Below are 16782 nucleotides of genomic sequence, written 5' to 3' on the forward strand. Positions count from 1 at the left end.
CAATGTCAGTCACCTCTCCCATAAATCAATGCCCCTAGGAAAGTGATGTTGCAGGTTGCTGGAGATGTTGGCACATTGGAAGGGGTGGTTGGTGGTCATTCTAAAGCTTTCTTTTGCTGAATGAAATCATTACTATGAATACCTATGGACCTGACTCTATCTAAAGCTTAATTTAGAGAACTGTTGGATCTTTGCTGGAGAAGTTGAAACTTGATTTTGGTAATTTTGGATTCTCACTGCCATTCCTTCACCTTCAACTATACCCTTTCCCTTATACCATTTTGAGAAGGGGATGATGAGGTTCAGCAGGAAGCACCAAAGAATATGACATTCTTTGGTGGTATGGCAGCATAGGCCCCGTTTGGCATTAACCCACAGATTCCCACTTCATTATTTATGTCAACCCAGAACCTACCTGAACTTGTGAATATGCCAGTGCATCAGAAAATTATATTTCCCATGGAAGATTTTAATGTTATGGTAGCAACAGATCTGGAGCCTATATCTAACCGATCCACTGCGCGACTAGCGACCATCTATCACAATCAGTCAGTGTCAGGCACCCGAGCTCTGCTTGTATAGTATTTACAGCACAGGAACAGACTATTCAGTCAACAGGTCCACACTGGTGCAACAGTTGATAGAACCTTTGTTGCATCAGTCAACTGGAAGCCCACTGTTGTATACCTTGTAAGATACCTTATTTTGTAGAGCAACTTAATTTCTCTTTCCCAAATTTTCATAGCTAATCAACAGAAATGGATAATATAAGCTGATAGAGTGGCTGTAATTTCCTCAAGTTTAACTCTATTTGTACATGTCCCCTTTATTGTGAACTTTGTGAATTTCCTTACCCCAGCCCTAAAATCCAGGCTGTCGTCCTCCTTATTTCATCAATAGGATTTCTGTTGCGAACTTTGGGAATTTTGAAGTTTTGTGGCTTGATGAACCAACTTCTGACATTTTCTGTTATTTCAAAGTATTTAGAATAGCTTCCCTGGAACCTCTCGCTGCTGCAGCCGTTTAAACACTGCAACAGCATTGGATTTCACGCCTGCTCAGAAGGGGATTACTAACAGAGGGTACAGATAACGAAGCGAGTCTGTCAGTTGCTCTCAAGGTACCTGACAATATGTAACAAAAACAGAAAATGCTGGAAAAACTCAGATCTAACAGCATCTGTGGAGAGAAAAACAGAGTTAAAGTTTCGAGTCCATGTGACTCTTCAGAGAGCTCTAAAGAAGAGTCACACAGACTCGAAACCTTAACTCTTCTTTTCTCTCCACAGATCTTGTTAGACCTGCTGAGTTTTTCCAGCATTTTCTGTTTTTGTTTCAGATTTCCAGCATCCGCAGTATTTTGCTTTTACCTGATGATATGTCTTTCCTTGGGTAGTGAGACAGAAGGGTCAACACTTGGGGAAACAACCAGCATCAGTGAAAAGCAGTGGGTACAGATTGTGGGACAGCCCAGAAGATAACTCACTGAAGGGCAAGTTCCCCTCCTATCTCTGCTGAGCCAACAAAGATGCGGACTTCATGGGTTCAGCTGTGAAAAGAACACTACTGGCCCTCTCAGGTAGTTGGAAGGTATGCCAAGGAATTTCAGTGTTAAAGCCTAGAGTCTGGGGGATTCTGCCAGCAGCCTTTGTAATGTCATCTTGCATGGCAAAGGCACTCTGGAGAGAATGTTTATCCCAAAGACTGCTGCAACAGGCCTTAACTCAAATAGTCAATATCACCAGCTTTTACAGATTTTGTAGAAGCTCAAATGGCTGCCATCCAGGTTCTGGATTGCACCTCGGAAACACTTAAGTTGCTCTACTATGTTAAAGGCACTGTTCACTGGCGAATCGAATGGATAAGGGTTTTCAAGTACTCACTCATCTGTAGCCTGTTGTTATACAGAGTGGAAAAATTATGATCTCAGTCCCATGGAAGTGGCAGTAGTGTGAGGAAGCGCAATTGTTGCCCTTTCTCAGGATTTCAGCCTGTTTGGTCCTTTACCACCCTTTCAACCGGTACCCACCGTGGTGCTTGCAAGTTAGCAAGGACACACTGTCCCAGAAGCAGCTGAGGCACAGCAGTCTTTAGCCGGGCCCTAACAGACTTGAGCCTCCAAAAAGCACTATGGTAAATCCCTGTTGACTGTTGAGGTCATCAGGGAAGGTGATGTACCATTGAGCCACAGTGAACAGAGTATGAGTAATCTCCTTAACACAACCATGTTCTGCACACTGAGAGATACAGTTGATAATATGATGATCCTGTAGCAGACTGAAAGCCAACAGTGGCAAAGAGGGCTGTGGTGACTTTAACAGCCACTCGCTTTTTTTATTCATTCATGGGATTTGGGCTTTGCTGGCTGGGCCAGCATTTATTGCCCATCCCTAGTTGCGTTGAGGAGGAGGCGGGAGCTGTCTTCTTGAATTGCTGCAGCCCATGTGGTGTAGGTACACCCACAGTGCTGTTAGGAAGGGAGTTCCAGGATTTTGACCCAGTGACAATGAAGGAACAGTGATATCTTTCCAAGTCAGGATGGTAAGTGACTTGCAGGTGGTGGTGTTCCCATCTATCTGCTGCCCTTGTCCTTCTAGGTGGTAGTGGTCGTGGGTTTGGAAGGTGCTGCCTAAGGAGCCTTGGTGAATTCCTGCAGTGCATCTTATAGATGGTACACACTGCTGCTATCGTGCGTCAGTGATGGGGGGGAGTGAATGTTTGTGGATGTGGTGCCAATCAAGCGGACTGCTTTGTCCTGGATGGTGTCCAGTTTCTTCAGTGTTGTAGGAGCTGCACTTATCCAGGCAAGTGGGGAATATTCCATCGCATTCCCGACTTGTGCCTTGTAGGTGATGGACAGGCTTTGAGGAGTCAGGAGGTGGGTTACTCCGCACGATTCCTAGCCTCTGACCTGCTCTTGTATCCAATGTATTTATATGGCTAGTCCAGTTCAGTTCAGTCCAAGTCAGCTAAGCATGCTCCCCTGGTTCAGTAGGCAACAGACCCTATTATAAGAGGCTGCAGAGGTCTGAGACAAGCAGATTGGGGAAGCACAGCCTTCTGAGCCACTGATCTTCCAATAAACCCAGGGAAGAGACTCTTGGAATGTATATACTGTGTAATGGGAGTGGTCTCCTATGAGCTATTCTCACTGCTGCCTTTTGATGGGCATAGTTGCAGCTGGTGCTGGGTGCTGGTTCCCTTTTGTTTCCAATTGTTTCTCCTCCCAGTAGAAACTAGCAGTAATAATAGTGTGACAAGCAGAAGGTTTACTAAGGGCGATACAGCCATAAAACTGAGAAAGAGGTGATCTGAAAACTTTTCTGGCAAAACAGGCAACATATGGATCCTGTGCTCAAGTAAACACCCCTTTAAGTACTCTAGTGGCATGTGTAGGTAGCTGGAATAACAGTTGTGCACTTCCCTTTCCACTTCCAATACATCCTTGCATGCTGCAATTTTAATGGCCTGGTTTTTGGTGGCATTTGGTCACATTCCACAGGTGGGTGTCTCGATGGTATTTAGATCTTATGCTCCTTTAATGCAATATTGGCTGCCGATAAAACCTGGTGACATGCAGGTGCGGGGCCAGAAGAAGCCCATGAAACTTTATTTTTTTTTGTTTCACTTTGGGCTAGGAAGACGATGAGTGCTCCTTGGCTCCATAAGGAAATATTAATCCTCCTCTGCCTTAGAGTTCATTTTTTCATCATCTGACTGTGATCACCTCAGGATTCCCCCGCCCTCACCTCTCCCCCTCAAACTATGCCAGGCACTGTATTCCTCGGGGTTCAAATGGCCACCCAAAATGAGACTAAACAAATGAGATCCAGACATTAAAACCTTCAGACCTCAGGCTGTGGGGGCGTGGGCAGTTTGCTGCATGCACAGCTTCCATCTTGAGTTAAAATTCAGGCTTACAGCTTCAGTGGCTCTGAGACAATGATCCTACCAGGCTGATCTGGGTAGATAAGTCACTGGTCTTCACTTGTCCAATTTTTATTTGAAATGGGATTGAGGTCAAAATTGCATTGTAGGGCCATGATTCAATGTATTCATGAGGCTGCTGCCTGCACATGGTGTGCGGCTCTTCCAAATCAAAAAATGCATGAAGTAGTGGCAGTAGTTGGACATCCAAAACATACCTGTGCCAACTGTTTTAACTGTATGCCCAACCTTTTCCTGTCGAATGGACAGGGTTAAAATCTTCCTCGTATAGATCATGAAGTTGAATAGCACAATTAAGCTAACCTCAACTGAGGCACTGTTAAAAGTGCTACTGTTAGACTTGGTGCTCCTGGGCTGTGGGCAAAATCAGTCAGAGTTCAAGCTCCTGCTTGCCATCCAGTGATTCCTTCTAAAAATGTGCATCTTTCGATAAACTACGAAAATTGTGTCAAACTTAGCTGCAATGTCTCAACCAGTAGAATATTTTACTGCTATTCACCATCGAGGCTGATGCTTGAATAATGACAATTTGCATGAGATAATGGATGATATTCCAGCAAGAAATTCACCTCTTCATGGGAGGAGGAAATGAATTGACCAGGAAAAATACACAAATCTAAAAAGTGCTTGACTGCTCTAAGTACATTTTCTAAGTAATATAAAGCTCTTAACAATACTCATGAATTTGCCTTTTAGCTTAGAATGTTACAAAGACGAAGTTGATATGCATGACTAATTGATGTAAATTGAATTTAATTCAGAATATTATTTCTCCTTTTCAACTTTAGGCTGCACCTTATTTTTTTATGATGGCGATGGGAGATCAGGAGTGGACCAGAATAGTGTAGCAAAGCACATGGTTTGGATTGAAAATAGTATTGTTCAGTCGGTACCTGAGCATCCAAAGAAGGATTATGTGTTTTGTCTCAGCAATTCTCTTGGGGATGCTTTCTTATTTCAGGTTTGTAGTCTATCACTTGTCTTTCAGGCATTTCTTACTTTATATGTTGATTAACTAACCTCTAATATTTTAATATTACTGTCTGAAGGAAATGTACTATATATTTTTAATGTACTTAACAGTGCATTCAATTGACTGAATTGGTATAAGTAGATCGTTATTTTTCACATATTACTGAAAAACAAATAGTAAATATTTTAATGCAGAATGGTTTGACTGATTGCAAGTTGAATTTGAATTGTTCTTTCTTCATAACTGTTAACCGACTCTGGGCTGAAATGCAATGATTTCGTAAGTGTATATATGAATTTCTTCATTTTAATCTTTAGAGTGCTAGCAGTTTATAGAATTCTAAGATGTCTTGAGTGATAAATAAAATTTTCATTTCACACACCATGCCACTGAAATAAATCCCATTACAGCAATAATGTACGCTTGCTTTAGGTTTAAACATTTGATTACCAGTTGCCTGAACTGTTGGGATCCAATTGACCATTTAAGAGAGAGAACCTACATTGAAAAAGCTGAACTACAATTGTCTAGTATCTGATTTGTAAGAGTCAAGTTTCAGCCAATCACGGCTCATTATGAACATGAATTTGCCACATATCAGCTGTAGCTCAGTTAGTAGCATTTATGCCTCTGAGAGGTCCTTGGTTCAAATCCCACTCCAGGACCTGAGTACAAAAGTCAAGGCTGGTATCACAGTGCAGCTCAGACGTTAAATGAAGCTCCGTCTGCCCCCTCAGGTGGATGTGAAAAATCCCAAGGCACTATTTTAAATAAGATTCGGGGAGTTATCCCCAGCGTCCTGGCCAGTATTTATCCATAAATCAACATCACAAATACAGATTATCTGGTCATTATTACATTGTTGTTTGTGGGAACTTGCTGTGCACAAGATGGCTGCTGTGTTTCCTACATTATGTTATGAATGCAAGATTTTATAAGATCATTATGTTTTGGACTGTCTGTTTAAGGTAAAATAGGGCAATGAAGAGAGTCATGTGATCTGTTATGAGTTCTGCTTGGCAATAGGCCAGGTGACTTGGTTACCATGGGGACAGGGGGTGAGCACCCAAGCTAAAAGTTATTATGAGCAAGTTGCAAGATGTTCACACCTGAAACAAAGGCAAGAGCAACTGGTGCTGACTAACAGACTTCCTGTCCCTGAGATTTTGGATGGAAGGACAGAGATCGAGAGAGGTCTCACAAAGAGAGACAAAGGATACAGCTAGTGTGGTCAGCAGACAGGACCGTGCTGTCTTTCTGTGAACTATTAAGCAGGATGCAGGAAGGAAGACGGCCTCTGATCAAAGAGATGCATCCCAAGGCAATCTAAGGAATCCAAGGATTCGTCCTGGCTTGGCTGGGAGGGAGTGGGGCAGGGAAGAATTGCTGGAGTGGGCCTTACAGCTGATAGTTGGTTTGGAAACTCTCCAAAAACTGAGACACGCCTTTTGACAGTCACTCGACTTTATGGTTCGGTGAAACGGGGAGAAGCCACCACTACCACCGCCACCTTCTCGAGCAATTAGGAATGGGTAATAAATGCTGGCCTAGCCAGCAATGTCCACATCCCATAAATAAATTTTTTAAAAAATCGAACCTGGTGGAAGCTGGGAGTGGTGATGAACTGGATCTTGTGAAAACTGTTATTCTGCAGAGAGTGGGACATCAAGTATAACTATCGCGTGGGGTTTTAGGCTGTGTTAAAAGTTAAAGGGGAGGATATCTTTCCTGTGGTTTTGTGTGTTAGTTGCCAACTAAGTATTGCTTTGTCAATGTAGCTTTTAGTTTACTTGTTATGGTAGAAGTCTTAAGCTTGAAATCTTGTTTTGAGGTTCCTTTAAGTTGGTCACAGGGAATTTAAATATTTTTTTAGAAGTTATTGGTCTCTATGGGGAGCATAATAATTACAACATAACTACGCTTCAAAAATATTTCATTGACTAAAGCACTTTGAGATGCTTGAGAGGTGCTATAAAAATACAACTCTTTCTTCTTGATAGGTGTAACAAATCAACTTTTTTTATTGGTTGCATTAACGTTTGGTACAGTTCGTGAATTTTGACCCTCAAAGTGGGTAGGTTTTGGTTGGGTGGGAGGCTAAGAAGTTAAAACTCAGAAACATGAACCAAACTGGCCTCAAACCCACTCACATCCAGTTTTAATGGAGGCAGGATGAAGGGTGGGAAATCAATCTGCTGAAAGGAGTTGGGTCGATCTTTGAAAACTTTTAAGGAAACTTCATTTTGAGTATTTTTATTTTTAATCGCAGTCAGGCAGGTTTCTTGGCCTAGGGAAATCAGCAGGTAAAAGCAAGCAAGAAAGACTGAATCAATCACCAAAGTGCCTACTTCTGGACCAGGAGGAGCAACGATGTTTCTTCCTAGCCTAACAAGCAAACCTGTAAAAACCCACACACTTAAACAATCTGCCTCTGATTCCCACTACAATCACCAATCACCGAAACCCAATCTCTGACTCTTTCCCACCCTCCCCTCGACCGATTCATCTTTTGCTGGTCTCTGGCTCCCTTTTGACCTTCCCCTGAACCCGTTCTAATTCCAATCAACCACTTTCAACCGTGCTTTCTATGACAGCCCAACAGGCAGCCAAGCTCATCAAACGGGCTAATTTCTGGGCATAAAATCTGTTTAAAAACTAAAATATAGACCATGGAGTTAAAAACTCCATACCATTCAGGAAAACCCACCTTTCGAGGTTTCTTGAGTATAGCTCCTCCTTGACACCTCAGAATCCCATCCCAGTAAATATCGGGGCCAGTGATTCATTACTACATAAGAAACACCACTAATTATCGAATTGTAAACAAACCTTGGGCTACCCCAAAGCATTTTACAGCCAATTAATGATAAAGTGTGGCCACTGTGATGGAGACAAATGTGATGATTAATTTGTGCACCGCAAGGTCCCACAACAGCAGTTAATCCATGAAGCTAATGCTTTGGGCATTATGGACAAAGTTCTGCTTTATACAAAAAAAATTATTCTGAAAATCACATTTCATATTTTAAAAAAACTTGAACCACATGTGAGGTTTACTGAAAATCAGCTGCTTCTTGTGTGGTTAGCCTTTGAAATAATCTGTTTAATTAAACATAGATTACTACTTTAATGGTGTCCATTGGTCCACTAGGAATCCTTTGATATCAGTCAAAAAGTTACATTTAAATTTAAGTGAACATTGTTCTCCTTGGTATACTGTATGTGCATACAGATCCAAAATAACTTTTCATAGGAATGTGAATGTTATGGCACAGCTGATGGTAAATGCTGTGTTGTTCAAATCCCAAAGGGAAACTTGAAACAACTGCTGCAACTTATTTTGCAGTTTGTATAAATTTCGAGATGTGTGCCTTGAATTTAGTAGCAATAAGACCACCAAGTCTTATAGGTTCTTATAAAACTAAGTTAAACATTTATTCATAAGAGAAATGACTTTTAAATATGAAAAAAATTACAGATTGCTACTATGATAGCTTCTAAATCCCCTAATCAATCTAACGCCCAGTTACACTTTCGTTAAGGCAACAGTAAGACACAGATTTTAAAGGCCCAGGCAAAGAAATATAATACCCTGAAGAAGTCGAATTCAAAGTGAGTTTTCTTAACTTCAGCCCTTTGAAGGCAGCAGCTTGAGGCCAAGATGCTGAAGGCTTTTTCACACTTGTAAGGTCTTAAAAAATGCCTAACAAAAACAGAATTACCTGGAAAAACTCAGCAGGTCTGGCAGCATCGGCGGAGAAGAAATCAGTTAACGTTTCGAGCCTTCATGGCCCTTCGGCAGAACTGAAGCATAGTTAGAAGAAGGGAGAAATATAAATTGGTTTAAGGTGGGTGGGGGGGGTGGGGAGGAGGGGGCGGGGGGGGTTGGGGGGTGGAGAGACACATTGAGGGTGTGGTGATTGTGGAGATGAGCAGATAATCAAAAGATGTCACAGACAAAAGGGTCAAAGAGGTGTCGAAGGTGGTGACATTTGTCTGAGAAAAGTGCTAATTAAGAATGGAAGACAGGATATTCAAAGTACAGCTCTAGTGGGGGTGGGGTGGAAAGACTAACAAGGTTTTAGTTTAGATTTAAAAATAATGGAAATAGGTGGGAAAAGAAGAATCTATATAAATTATTGAAAAAAAAAGGCGGGGGGAGGGGGGAAAGAAACGGGGTGGGGATGGGGGGAGGGGGAGTTTAAGATCTAAAGTTGTTGAATTCAATATTCAGCCCAGAAGGCTGTAAAGTGCCTAGTCGGAAGATGAGGTGCTGTTCCTCCAGTTTGCGTTGGGCTTCACTGGAACAATGCAGCAAGCCAAGGACAGACATGTGGGCAAGAGAACAGGGTGGAGTGTTAAAATGGCAAGCGACAGGGAGGTTTGGGTCTTTCTTGCGGACAGACCGCAGGTGTTCCGCAAAACGGTCGCCCAGTTTGCGTTTGGTCTCTCCAATGTAGAGGAGACCGCATTGGGAGCAACGAATGCAGTAGACTAAGTTAGGGGAAATGCAAGTGAAATGCTGCTTCACTTGAAAGGAGTGTTTGGGCCCTTGGACGGTGAGGAGAGAGGAAGTGAAGGGACAGGTGTTGCATCTTCTGCGTGGGCATGGGGAGGTGCCATAAGTGGGGGTTGAGGAGTAGGGGGTGATGGAGGAGTGGACCAGGGTGTCCCGGAGGGAACGATCCCTACGGAATGCCGTCAGGGGGGGTGAAGGGAAGATGTGTTTGGTGGTGGCATCATGCTGGAGTTGGCGGAAATGGCGGAGGATGATCCTTTGAATGTGGAGGCTGGTGGGGTGATAAGTGAGGACAAGGGGGACCCTATCATGTTTCTGGGAAGGAGGAGAAGGCGTGAGGGAGGATGCGCGGGATATGGGCCGGACACGGTTGAGGGCCCTGTCAACGACCGTGGATGGAAAACCTCGGTTAAGGAAGAAGGAGGACATGTCAGAGGAGCTGTTTTTGAAGGTAGCGTCATCAGAACAGATGCGACGGAGGCGAAGGAACTGAGAGAATGGGATGGAGTCTTTACAGGAAGCGGGGTGTGAGGAGCTGTAGTCGAGGTAGCTGTGGGAGTCGGTAGGCTTGTAATGGATATTGGTGGACAGTCTTGTAAAGACGCTTCTTGTAAAGACTCCATCCCATTCTCTCAGTTCCTTCGCCTCCGTCGCATCTGTTCTGATGACACTACCTTCAAAAACAGCTCCTCTGAAATGTCCTCCTTCTTCCTTAACCGAGGTTTTCCATCCACGGTCGTTGACAGGGCCCTCAACCGTGTCCGGCCCATATCCCGCGCATCCTCCCTCACGCCTTCTCCTCCTTCCCAGAAACATGATAGGGTCCCCCTTGTCCTCACTTATCACCCCACCAGCCTCCGCATTCAAAGGATCATCCTCCGCCATTTCCGCCAACTCCAGCATGATGCCACCACCAAACACATCTTCCCTTCACCCCCCCTGACGGCATTCCGTAGGGATCGTTCCCTCCGGGACACCCTGGTCCACTCCTCCATCACCCCCTACTCCTCAACCCCCACTATGGCACCTCCCAATGCCCACGCAGAAGATGCAACACCTGCCCCTTCACTTCCTCTCTCCTCACCGTCCAAGGGCCCAAACACTCCTTTCAAGTGAAGCAGCATTTCACTTGCATTTCCCCTAACTTAGTCTACTGCATTCGTTGCTCCCAATGCGGTCTCCTCTACATTGGAGAGACCAAACGCAAACTGGGCGACCGTTTTGCGGAACACCTGCGGTCTGTCCGCAAGAAAGACCCAAACCTCCCTGTCGCTTGCCATTTTAACACTCCACCCTGTTCTCTTGCCCACATGTCTGTCCTTGGCTTGCTGCATTGTTCCAGTGAAGCCCAACGCAAACTGGAGGAACAGCACCTCATCTTCCGACTAGGCACTTTACAGCCTTCTGGGCTGAATATTGAATTCAACAACTTTAGATCTTAAACTCCCCCTCCCCCCATCCCCACCCCGTTTCTTCCCCCCCACCCCCTTTTTTGTCAATAATTTATATAGATTCTTCTTTTCCCACCTATTTCCATTATTTTTAAATCTAAACTAAAACCTTGTTAGTCTTTCCACCCCACCCCCACTAGAGCTGTACTTTGAATATCCTGTCTTCCATTCTTAATTAGCACTTTTCTCAGACAAATGTCACCATCTTCGACACCTCTTTGACCCTTTTGTCTGTGACATCTTTTGATTATCTGCTCATCTCCACAATCACCACACCCTCAATGTGTCTCTCCACCCCCCCCACCCCACCCACCTTAAACCAATTTATATTTCTCCCTTCTTCTAACTATGCTTCAGTTCTGCCGAAGGGCCATGAAGGCTCGAAATGTTAACTGATTTCTTCTCCGCCGATGCTGCCAGACCTGCTGAGTTTTTCCAGGTAATTCTGTTTTTGTTTTGGATTTCGAGCATCCGCAGTAGCTTTTAGCTTTTTGTTTTTATCTTAAAAAATGCCTTCCTTACAAACCATCTTCTCTCCTTTATAAAAGCAAAATACTGCGGATGCTGGAAATCTGAAACAAAAACAAAAATAGCTGGAAAAACTCAGCAGGTCTGACAGCATCTGCGGAGAGGAATACAGTTAACGTTTCGAGTCCGTATGACTCTTCATCAGAACTAAGGAGAAATAGAAATGAGATGAAATATAAGCTGGTTGAGGGGGGTGGGAGGAGGGTGGGACAGGTAGAGCTGGATAGAGGGCCAGTGATAAGAGGATGACTGTGTCAGGCTGTTGCTTGACTAGTCTATGAGACAGCTTTCTCAATTTTGGCACTAGCTCCCAGATATTAGTAAGGAGGATTTTGCAGGGTCAAAAGGGCTGGGTGGTCTATCCAATTTCATTTGTTTTTTTCTTAAGACTTTGTAAATGTTTAATACAACTGAGTGGCTTGCTCGGCCGTTTCAGAGGGCATTTAAGAGTCAACCACATTGCTGTGGCCAGATCAGGGAAGGATGGCAAATTTCCTTCCCTGAAGAGCATTAGTGAATCAGATGGGTTTTTACGACAATTGACAATGGTTTCATGGTCAAATTCCACCATCTGCCATGATGGGATCTGAACCTGGGTCCCCAGAGCATTACCCTGGGTCTCTGGGTCCAGCGACAATATCACTATGCCATCGCCTCCCATATAATTACGACTACATATTTGTGCCATCACCAAGACTGCATATTTCCATCTGTGTAACATTGCCCAACTGCGCCCCGGCCTCAGCTTATCTTCTCCTGAAACCTCATCCTTAACTTTTTTACCTCTAGACTTGACTATTCCTGGCTGCCTCCCACATTCTATCCCCTGTAATCTTGAGATCATCCAAAACTCTGCTACCTGTGTCCTAACTCAAACCAAGTCCAAATCACCTATCATTTCTATGCTTGCTGACCTCCATTGGCTCCTGGTCAAGTTTTCTTGATTTTAAAACACTCAACCTTGTTTTCTAATCCCTCCATGGCCTTGTCCCTCCCTTTTTGCCTAATCTCCTACAGCCCCACAACACTCCAAGAAATGGAGAGAGATTGCAGAACTCTGTGGTACTCAGGGATCTGGATTTCCTGGTACATGAATCACAAAAAATTAGTATTCAGGTACAACATGTGATTGGGAAGGCAAATGGAATGTTGTCATTTATTGCAAGGGAAATAGAATATGAAAATAGGGACATTTTGCTATAGTTGTGTCTGTCGTTGGTGAGACCACATCTGGAGCACTATCTACAGTTTAGGTCTCCTTATTTAAGAAAGGACATAATTGTATTCAAAGCAGTTCAGAGAAGGTTCACTCGATTGATTTTTGGGTTGAAGAGGCTGTCTTGTGAGGAAAGTTTGGATAGGTTGGGCCTGTATCCATGAGAGTTTAGAAGAATGAGAGGTGATCTTATTGAAACATATAAGCTGCTGAGGGGACTTGATAGGATGGATGCTGAAATTTCCCCTTGTGGGAGAGGCTAGATCCTAAGAGAGAGAAACTAGAACATTTGGTAAAATTGAGGGTAATGAAGCAAGAGGAAGACAGGAAGAATTACACTAACAGTTTAAGAAGCAGAACAGGTATAAAATTTGAGAACAACACCAAGATGTTAGCTGCTATTAGTGATTGTAAAAGTTGGAGAGCCATGTTTGCTGATGTTGTGAAACATGGCACCTGAAGAAGAATAAACACTATTTGAATACAAAAATGGGGAGGTTATGCTTCAGTTGTACAGGGCACTGGTGAGACCACATTTAGAGCACTTTGAACGGTATTGGTCTCCTTATTTAAGGAAGGATGTAAATGCGTTAGAATTATTTCAGAGAATGTTTACCATACTGATACCAGGAATGGGCGGATTGTCTTATGAAGAAAAGCTGGACAGGTTAGGCTTGTATCCACTGGAGTTTAGAAGAGAAAGAGGTAACTTAATTGAAACATAAAAGATCCCGAGGGGTCTTGACAGGATCGATGTGGAGAGGATGTTTTCTTTTGTGGGAAAATCTAGAGCCAGGGGTCGCTGTTTAAAAATAAGGGATAGCCCATTTAAGACAGATGAGAAGAATTTTTTTCTCTTGAGGGTAATGAGTCTTTGGAACTTTCTTCTTCAAAAGACAGTGGAAGCAAAGTCTTTGAATGTTTTCAGTGCAGATTTAGATAGATTCTTGATAAACAAGGGGATGAAGGGTTACCTGAGGTAGGCAGGAGGTGACAGTCAGATCAGCTATGATCTTATTAAATGGCGGAGCAGGCTCGAAGATGCTGAATGACCTACTCCTGCTCCTAATTTGTGTGTTCGTATATAAGTTCGTATCTTGGGGCACAGTTTAAAGATAAGGGGTCTCCCATTTAAGATTGAGGTTAGGAGAATTTTTTCTCTGAGGGTTGTAAGTCTGTGGAATTTTCTTCCCAGAGAACAGTGGAGGCAGGGTCATTGAATATTTTTAAGGCTGAGTTAGATAGATTCTTGATTGACAAGGGAGTCAAAGGGAATATGAGGTAGATGGGAAAGTAGAGCCCACAATCAGGTCAGCCATGATCTTATCAATTGGCAGAGCCAGCTCAAAGGGGTGAAAGGCCTACTTCTGCTACTAATTTGTATGTTCATACATATGTATATCTATGCTCATCTAATTCTGGCTACTTGAGCGTTCCCACTTTTAATCGTTTCAGCGCAGGTGGCTGTGTCTTCAGTTGCCTTGGCTCTAAGCTCTGGAATTTTCTGCCTGCCTACCCCAACCTCTGTATCTCACTTTCTGCTTTGAAGAGTCTCATTAAAACCTCTTTCCTTGACCAAGCTTTTGGTCATCTGGCCGAATATTTCCTTATGTAGCTGGGTGACATATTTTGTTTTAAAATGTTCCTGTGAAGTGCCTCAGGACATTTTATTACGTTAAAGATCTGGTATACATATAAGTTGTTATAGTTATAAACTTAAAACAGTCAATTGTTCTTGTAGCATGGTTCCATTGTGAAATTGGTTGTGACCACGATATGAGACTGGGATTGAAAATAAATACAATGTAGGTTCTAGTGTATTTGTGAATTACATTAATTCACTACAAAATGTTAATAAGCAGATCAACAAGTTAGTTAAAACCTTAGATATCTAATATTGTAATGTTTTTAATTGTAACATTGCATCACCACTTTAATACATGAAAAGTTATATTTTTCTTTCTCACAAACAAAAGTTACACATTTTATTTCACTTTTTCACATTTTATTGTTTTCATTCTAATACCATGATCTAGAATTAAAGGGCATGTATCTGGGGCTGGTAATTGATGGAAGATAAATCACTGATGAGCACACTATGCATAACTCATGAACACTGCACACTGAGAGTTACAGGATGGGTGAACTGTTTTTCACATATGTTCGTGTACGTGTTTTAATTGTGCATTTTTTTTCTGCCTCTGTCTTTCTGACTTACTTTTGTCTTTTTTGCTTTTTCTTACTCTTCCCTGCTTTCTCTTTACCTCACCCTCTCTTTATCAATTCTTTTGGGATATTCACTATTTTAGTTATGGAATCAGATTATGCGAAGTGGGTTCTACATGCTTTCTTTCCAATCTCCTTGCGGCCTGTGAATTGGGTCAGTTACCTAGACATCATAGAACATTGTCTTGTTGTTTTCCATCATTTGCAGGATTTCTGTGAAACCTCATTGAACAAATAAATGAAGTAAAACTTTTATAATTCTGACCCATGCTTTTGTCCTGGATGATGTATTTATCTTTTAATTCATTTGTGGCATCTTTTATGTCTTCATATACACCTGTGCTAATATTCTCTTGTCAATGTTTCTGATCCAATGGACAGTAGTGTGACTGCTCACTTGAAGCAAATGGCCACTTGGTGAGGGTAGTGTCAACCATTATGCTCAATGCCACATGTGCTTTATGAAATGTAGTGTTTGTGGTAAGAAGCAAGGAGAATCTTGCTTATGAGCTCTTGGTGCTGCAGATTTCCAAGAGGCAGGAATTTTAATGTTTAGTTCCCGCTCTTGTTTCAAATGGTATATCCTTCTGCCAGAGCTAGGTTCTGCAGACATTAAGATTCTCAACTTAGTATTTCCATCTTGCTGATCCTGCAACATTTAAGTCTTTCTGTGGGAAAGATAGCTTTGAAAGGCGTTGTTTTCTCTCAGCCACATGCAACATTCATTCTGATTTTGATAAAAGCCTTGGACTGAGTTGCTAGAATTTCTGCTTCATCCTTTTATGACATGCAGTGCTAGCAGTATTGCTAGAACGGTGTTCATATTTGCTGAATATTCATGCTTACAAAGGGCAGTAGCTTTATGTCCAACTGGTGTCCGCTGATTCCAATGAGCAACCTTGTCTCTAAATGCAGCTTCAGTTTTGATTAATCTAGTCAAGATAATATAGTTTTATTTAACAGGCTTTTTTCCCAAATTTTTAAGTTTTGATAATTTATGTACAAGCAGACCTGCAGCCAAACAGAGCTGGAAAACTGGATTACTGCAATTCATTCTGCCTGTGCAGCTGCAGTGGCAAGACAACATCGCAGAGAAGATACTGTCAAGTTGCTGCAGTCAGAAATTAAAAAGCTTGAACAGAAAATTGACATGGATGAAAAAATGAAAAAAATGGGCGATATGCAGTTGTCTTCAGTTAATGACCCAAAAAAGCGAAAGACTATACTTGATCAGGTAACGTCATTCTTTCAACAATTTCAGTTTTCTTTCTGTCAACTAATTTAGCCATTAGAAATCTAATAATTACGCACCAAGTACAGTGGCTAATGTAAAATATGCAAGTTGGAAAATTAAAGAAACAAGTACCTTTAGGAGTGTCATTCAGTTACATGTGCTCTGTCCAAAGGCAGATCCTTGGCTCATTGGCTGTTAATGCTTCTAGGTGAGCCATTTTCCTTGTTAGATTTTGTAAGTGGTGGTTTGCCATTGCCTTCCACACTCAAGAGCAAGACGAGGAGGTAGATTCCAAGTCTACCATAGACAGAATGGTAATAGACAGAACTCATGCTGTTGGCTGAATCACAGGCTAGCCATCTAGCCATCTGAGCTAGCCGAACCACCTTTAAGATGTATCGGGCAGGAATTATGTGATCTCTGATTAAAGCTACAAAACCATCCTATAAAAAAACATACTTAATTCACTTCGCAACACAAAGTAGATTATGCAAGTGAGAAGTAAGCATTGCAAAAAGAAAGTACATTTTTTGATTAGTAAATTTATTTTTTAGGCATCAATTCTTATCTTTTCATTCTATTAACTCTTTGAACTTGACACTGATTACAGAAATAATTTTATATTATATGTATGAAGCATTCATACAGAGATGCTCCATTGTCTAGCACTAAATCATAATGTTACGGC

At 42.3% G+C, this 16782-nt stretch overlaps 1 protein-coding gene across 7 annotated transcripts in view; it reads left to right on the forward strand.

The window, feature by feature from the left end:
• LOC144691611 (rho guanine nucleotide exchange factor TIAM1-like) overlaps window positions 1-16782 on the forward strand; it is a 312961-nt gene that overhangs the window by 118958 nt on the left and 177221 nt on the right. For all 7 annotated transcript variants that reach the window (XM_078559872.1, XM_078559873.1, XM_078559871.1 and 4 more), the window contains 2 exons: window positions 4736-4908; window positions 15870-16094. In XM_078559872.1, the coding sequence (XP_078415998.1) occupies window positions 4736-4908; window positions 15870-16094 (398 nt within the window). The remainder of the gene's footprint in view (window positions 1-4735; window positions 4909-15869; window positions 16095-16782) is intronic.

Source organism: Cetorhinus maximus, chromosome 16 (assembly GCF_964194155.1).
Source record: "Cetorhinus maximus chromosome 16, sCetMax3.hap1.1, whole genome shotgun sequence".
Taxonomy (NCBI): domain Eukaryota; kingdom Metazoa; phylum Chordata; class Chondrichthyes; order Lamniformes; family Cetorhinidae; genus Cetorhinus; species Cetorhinus maximus.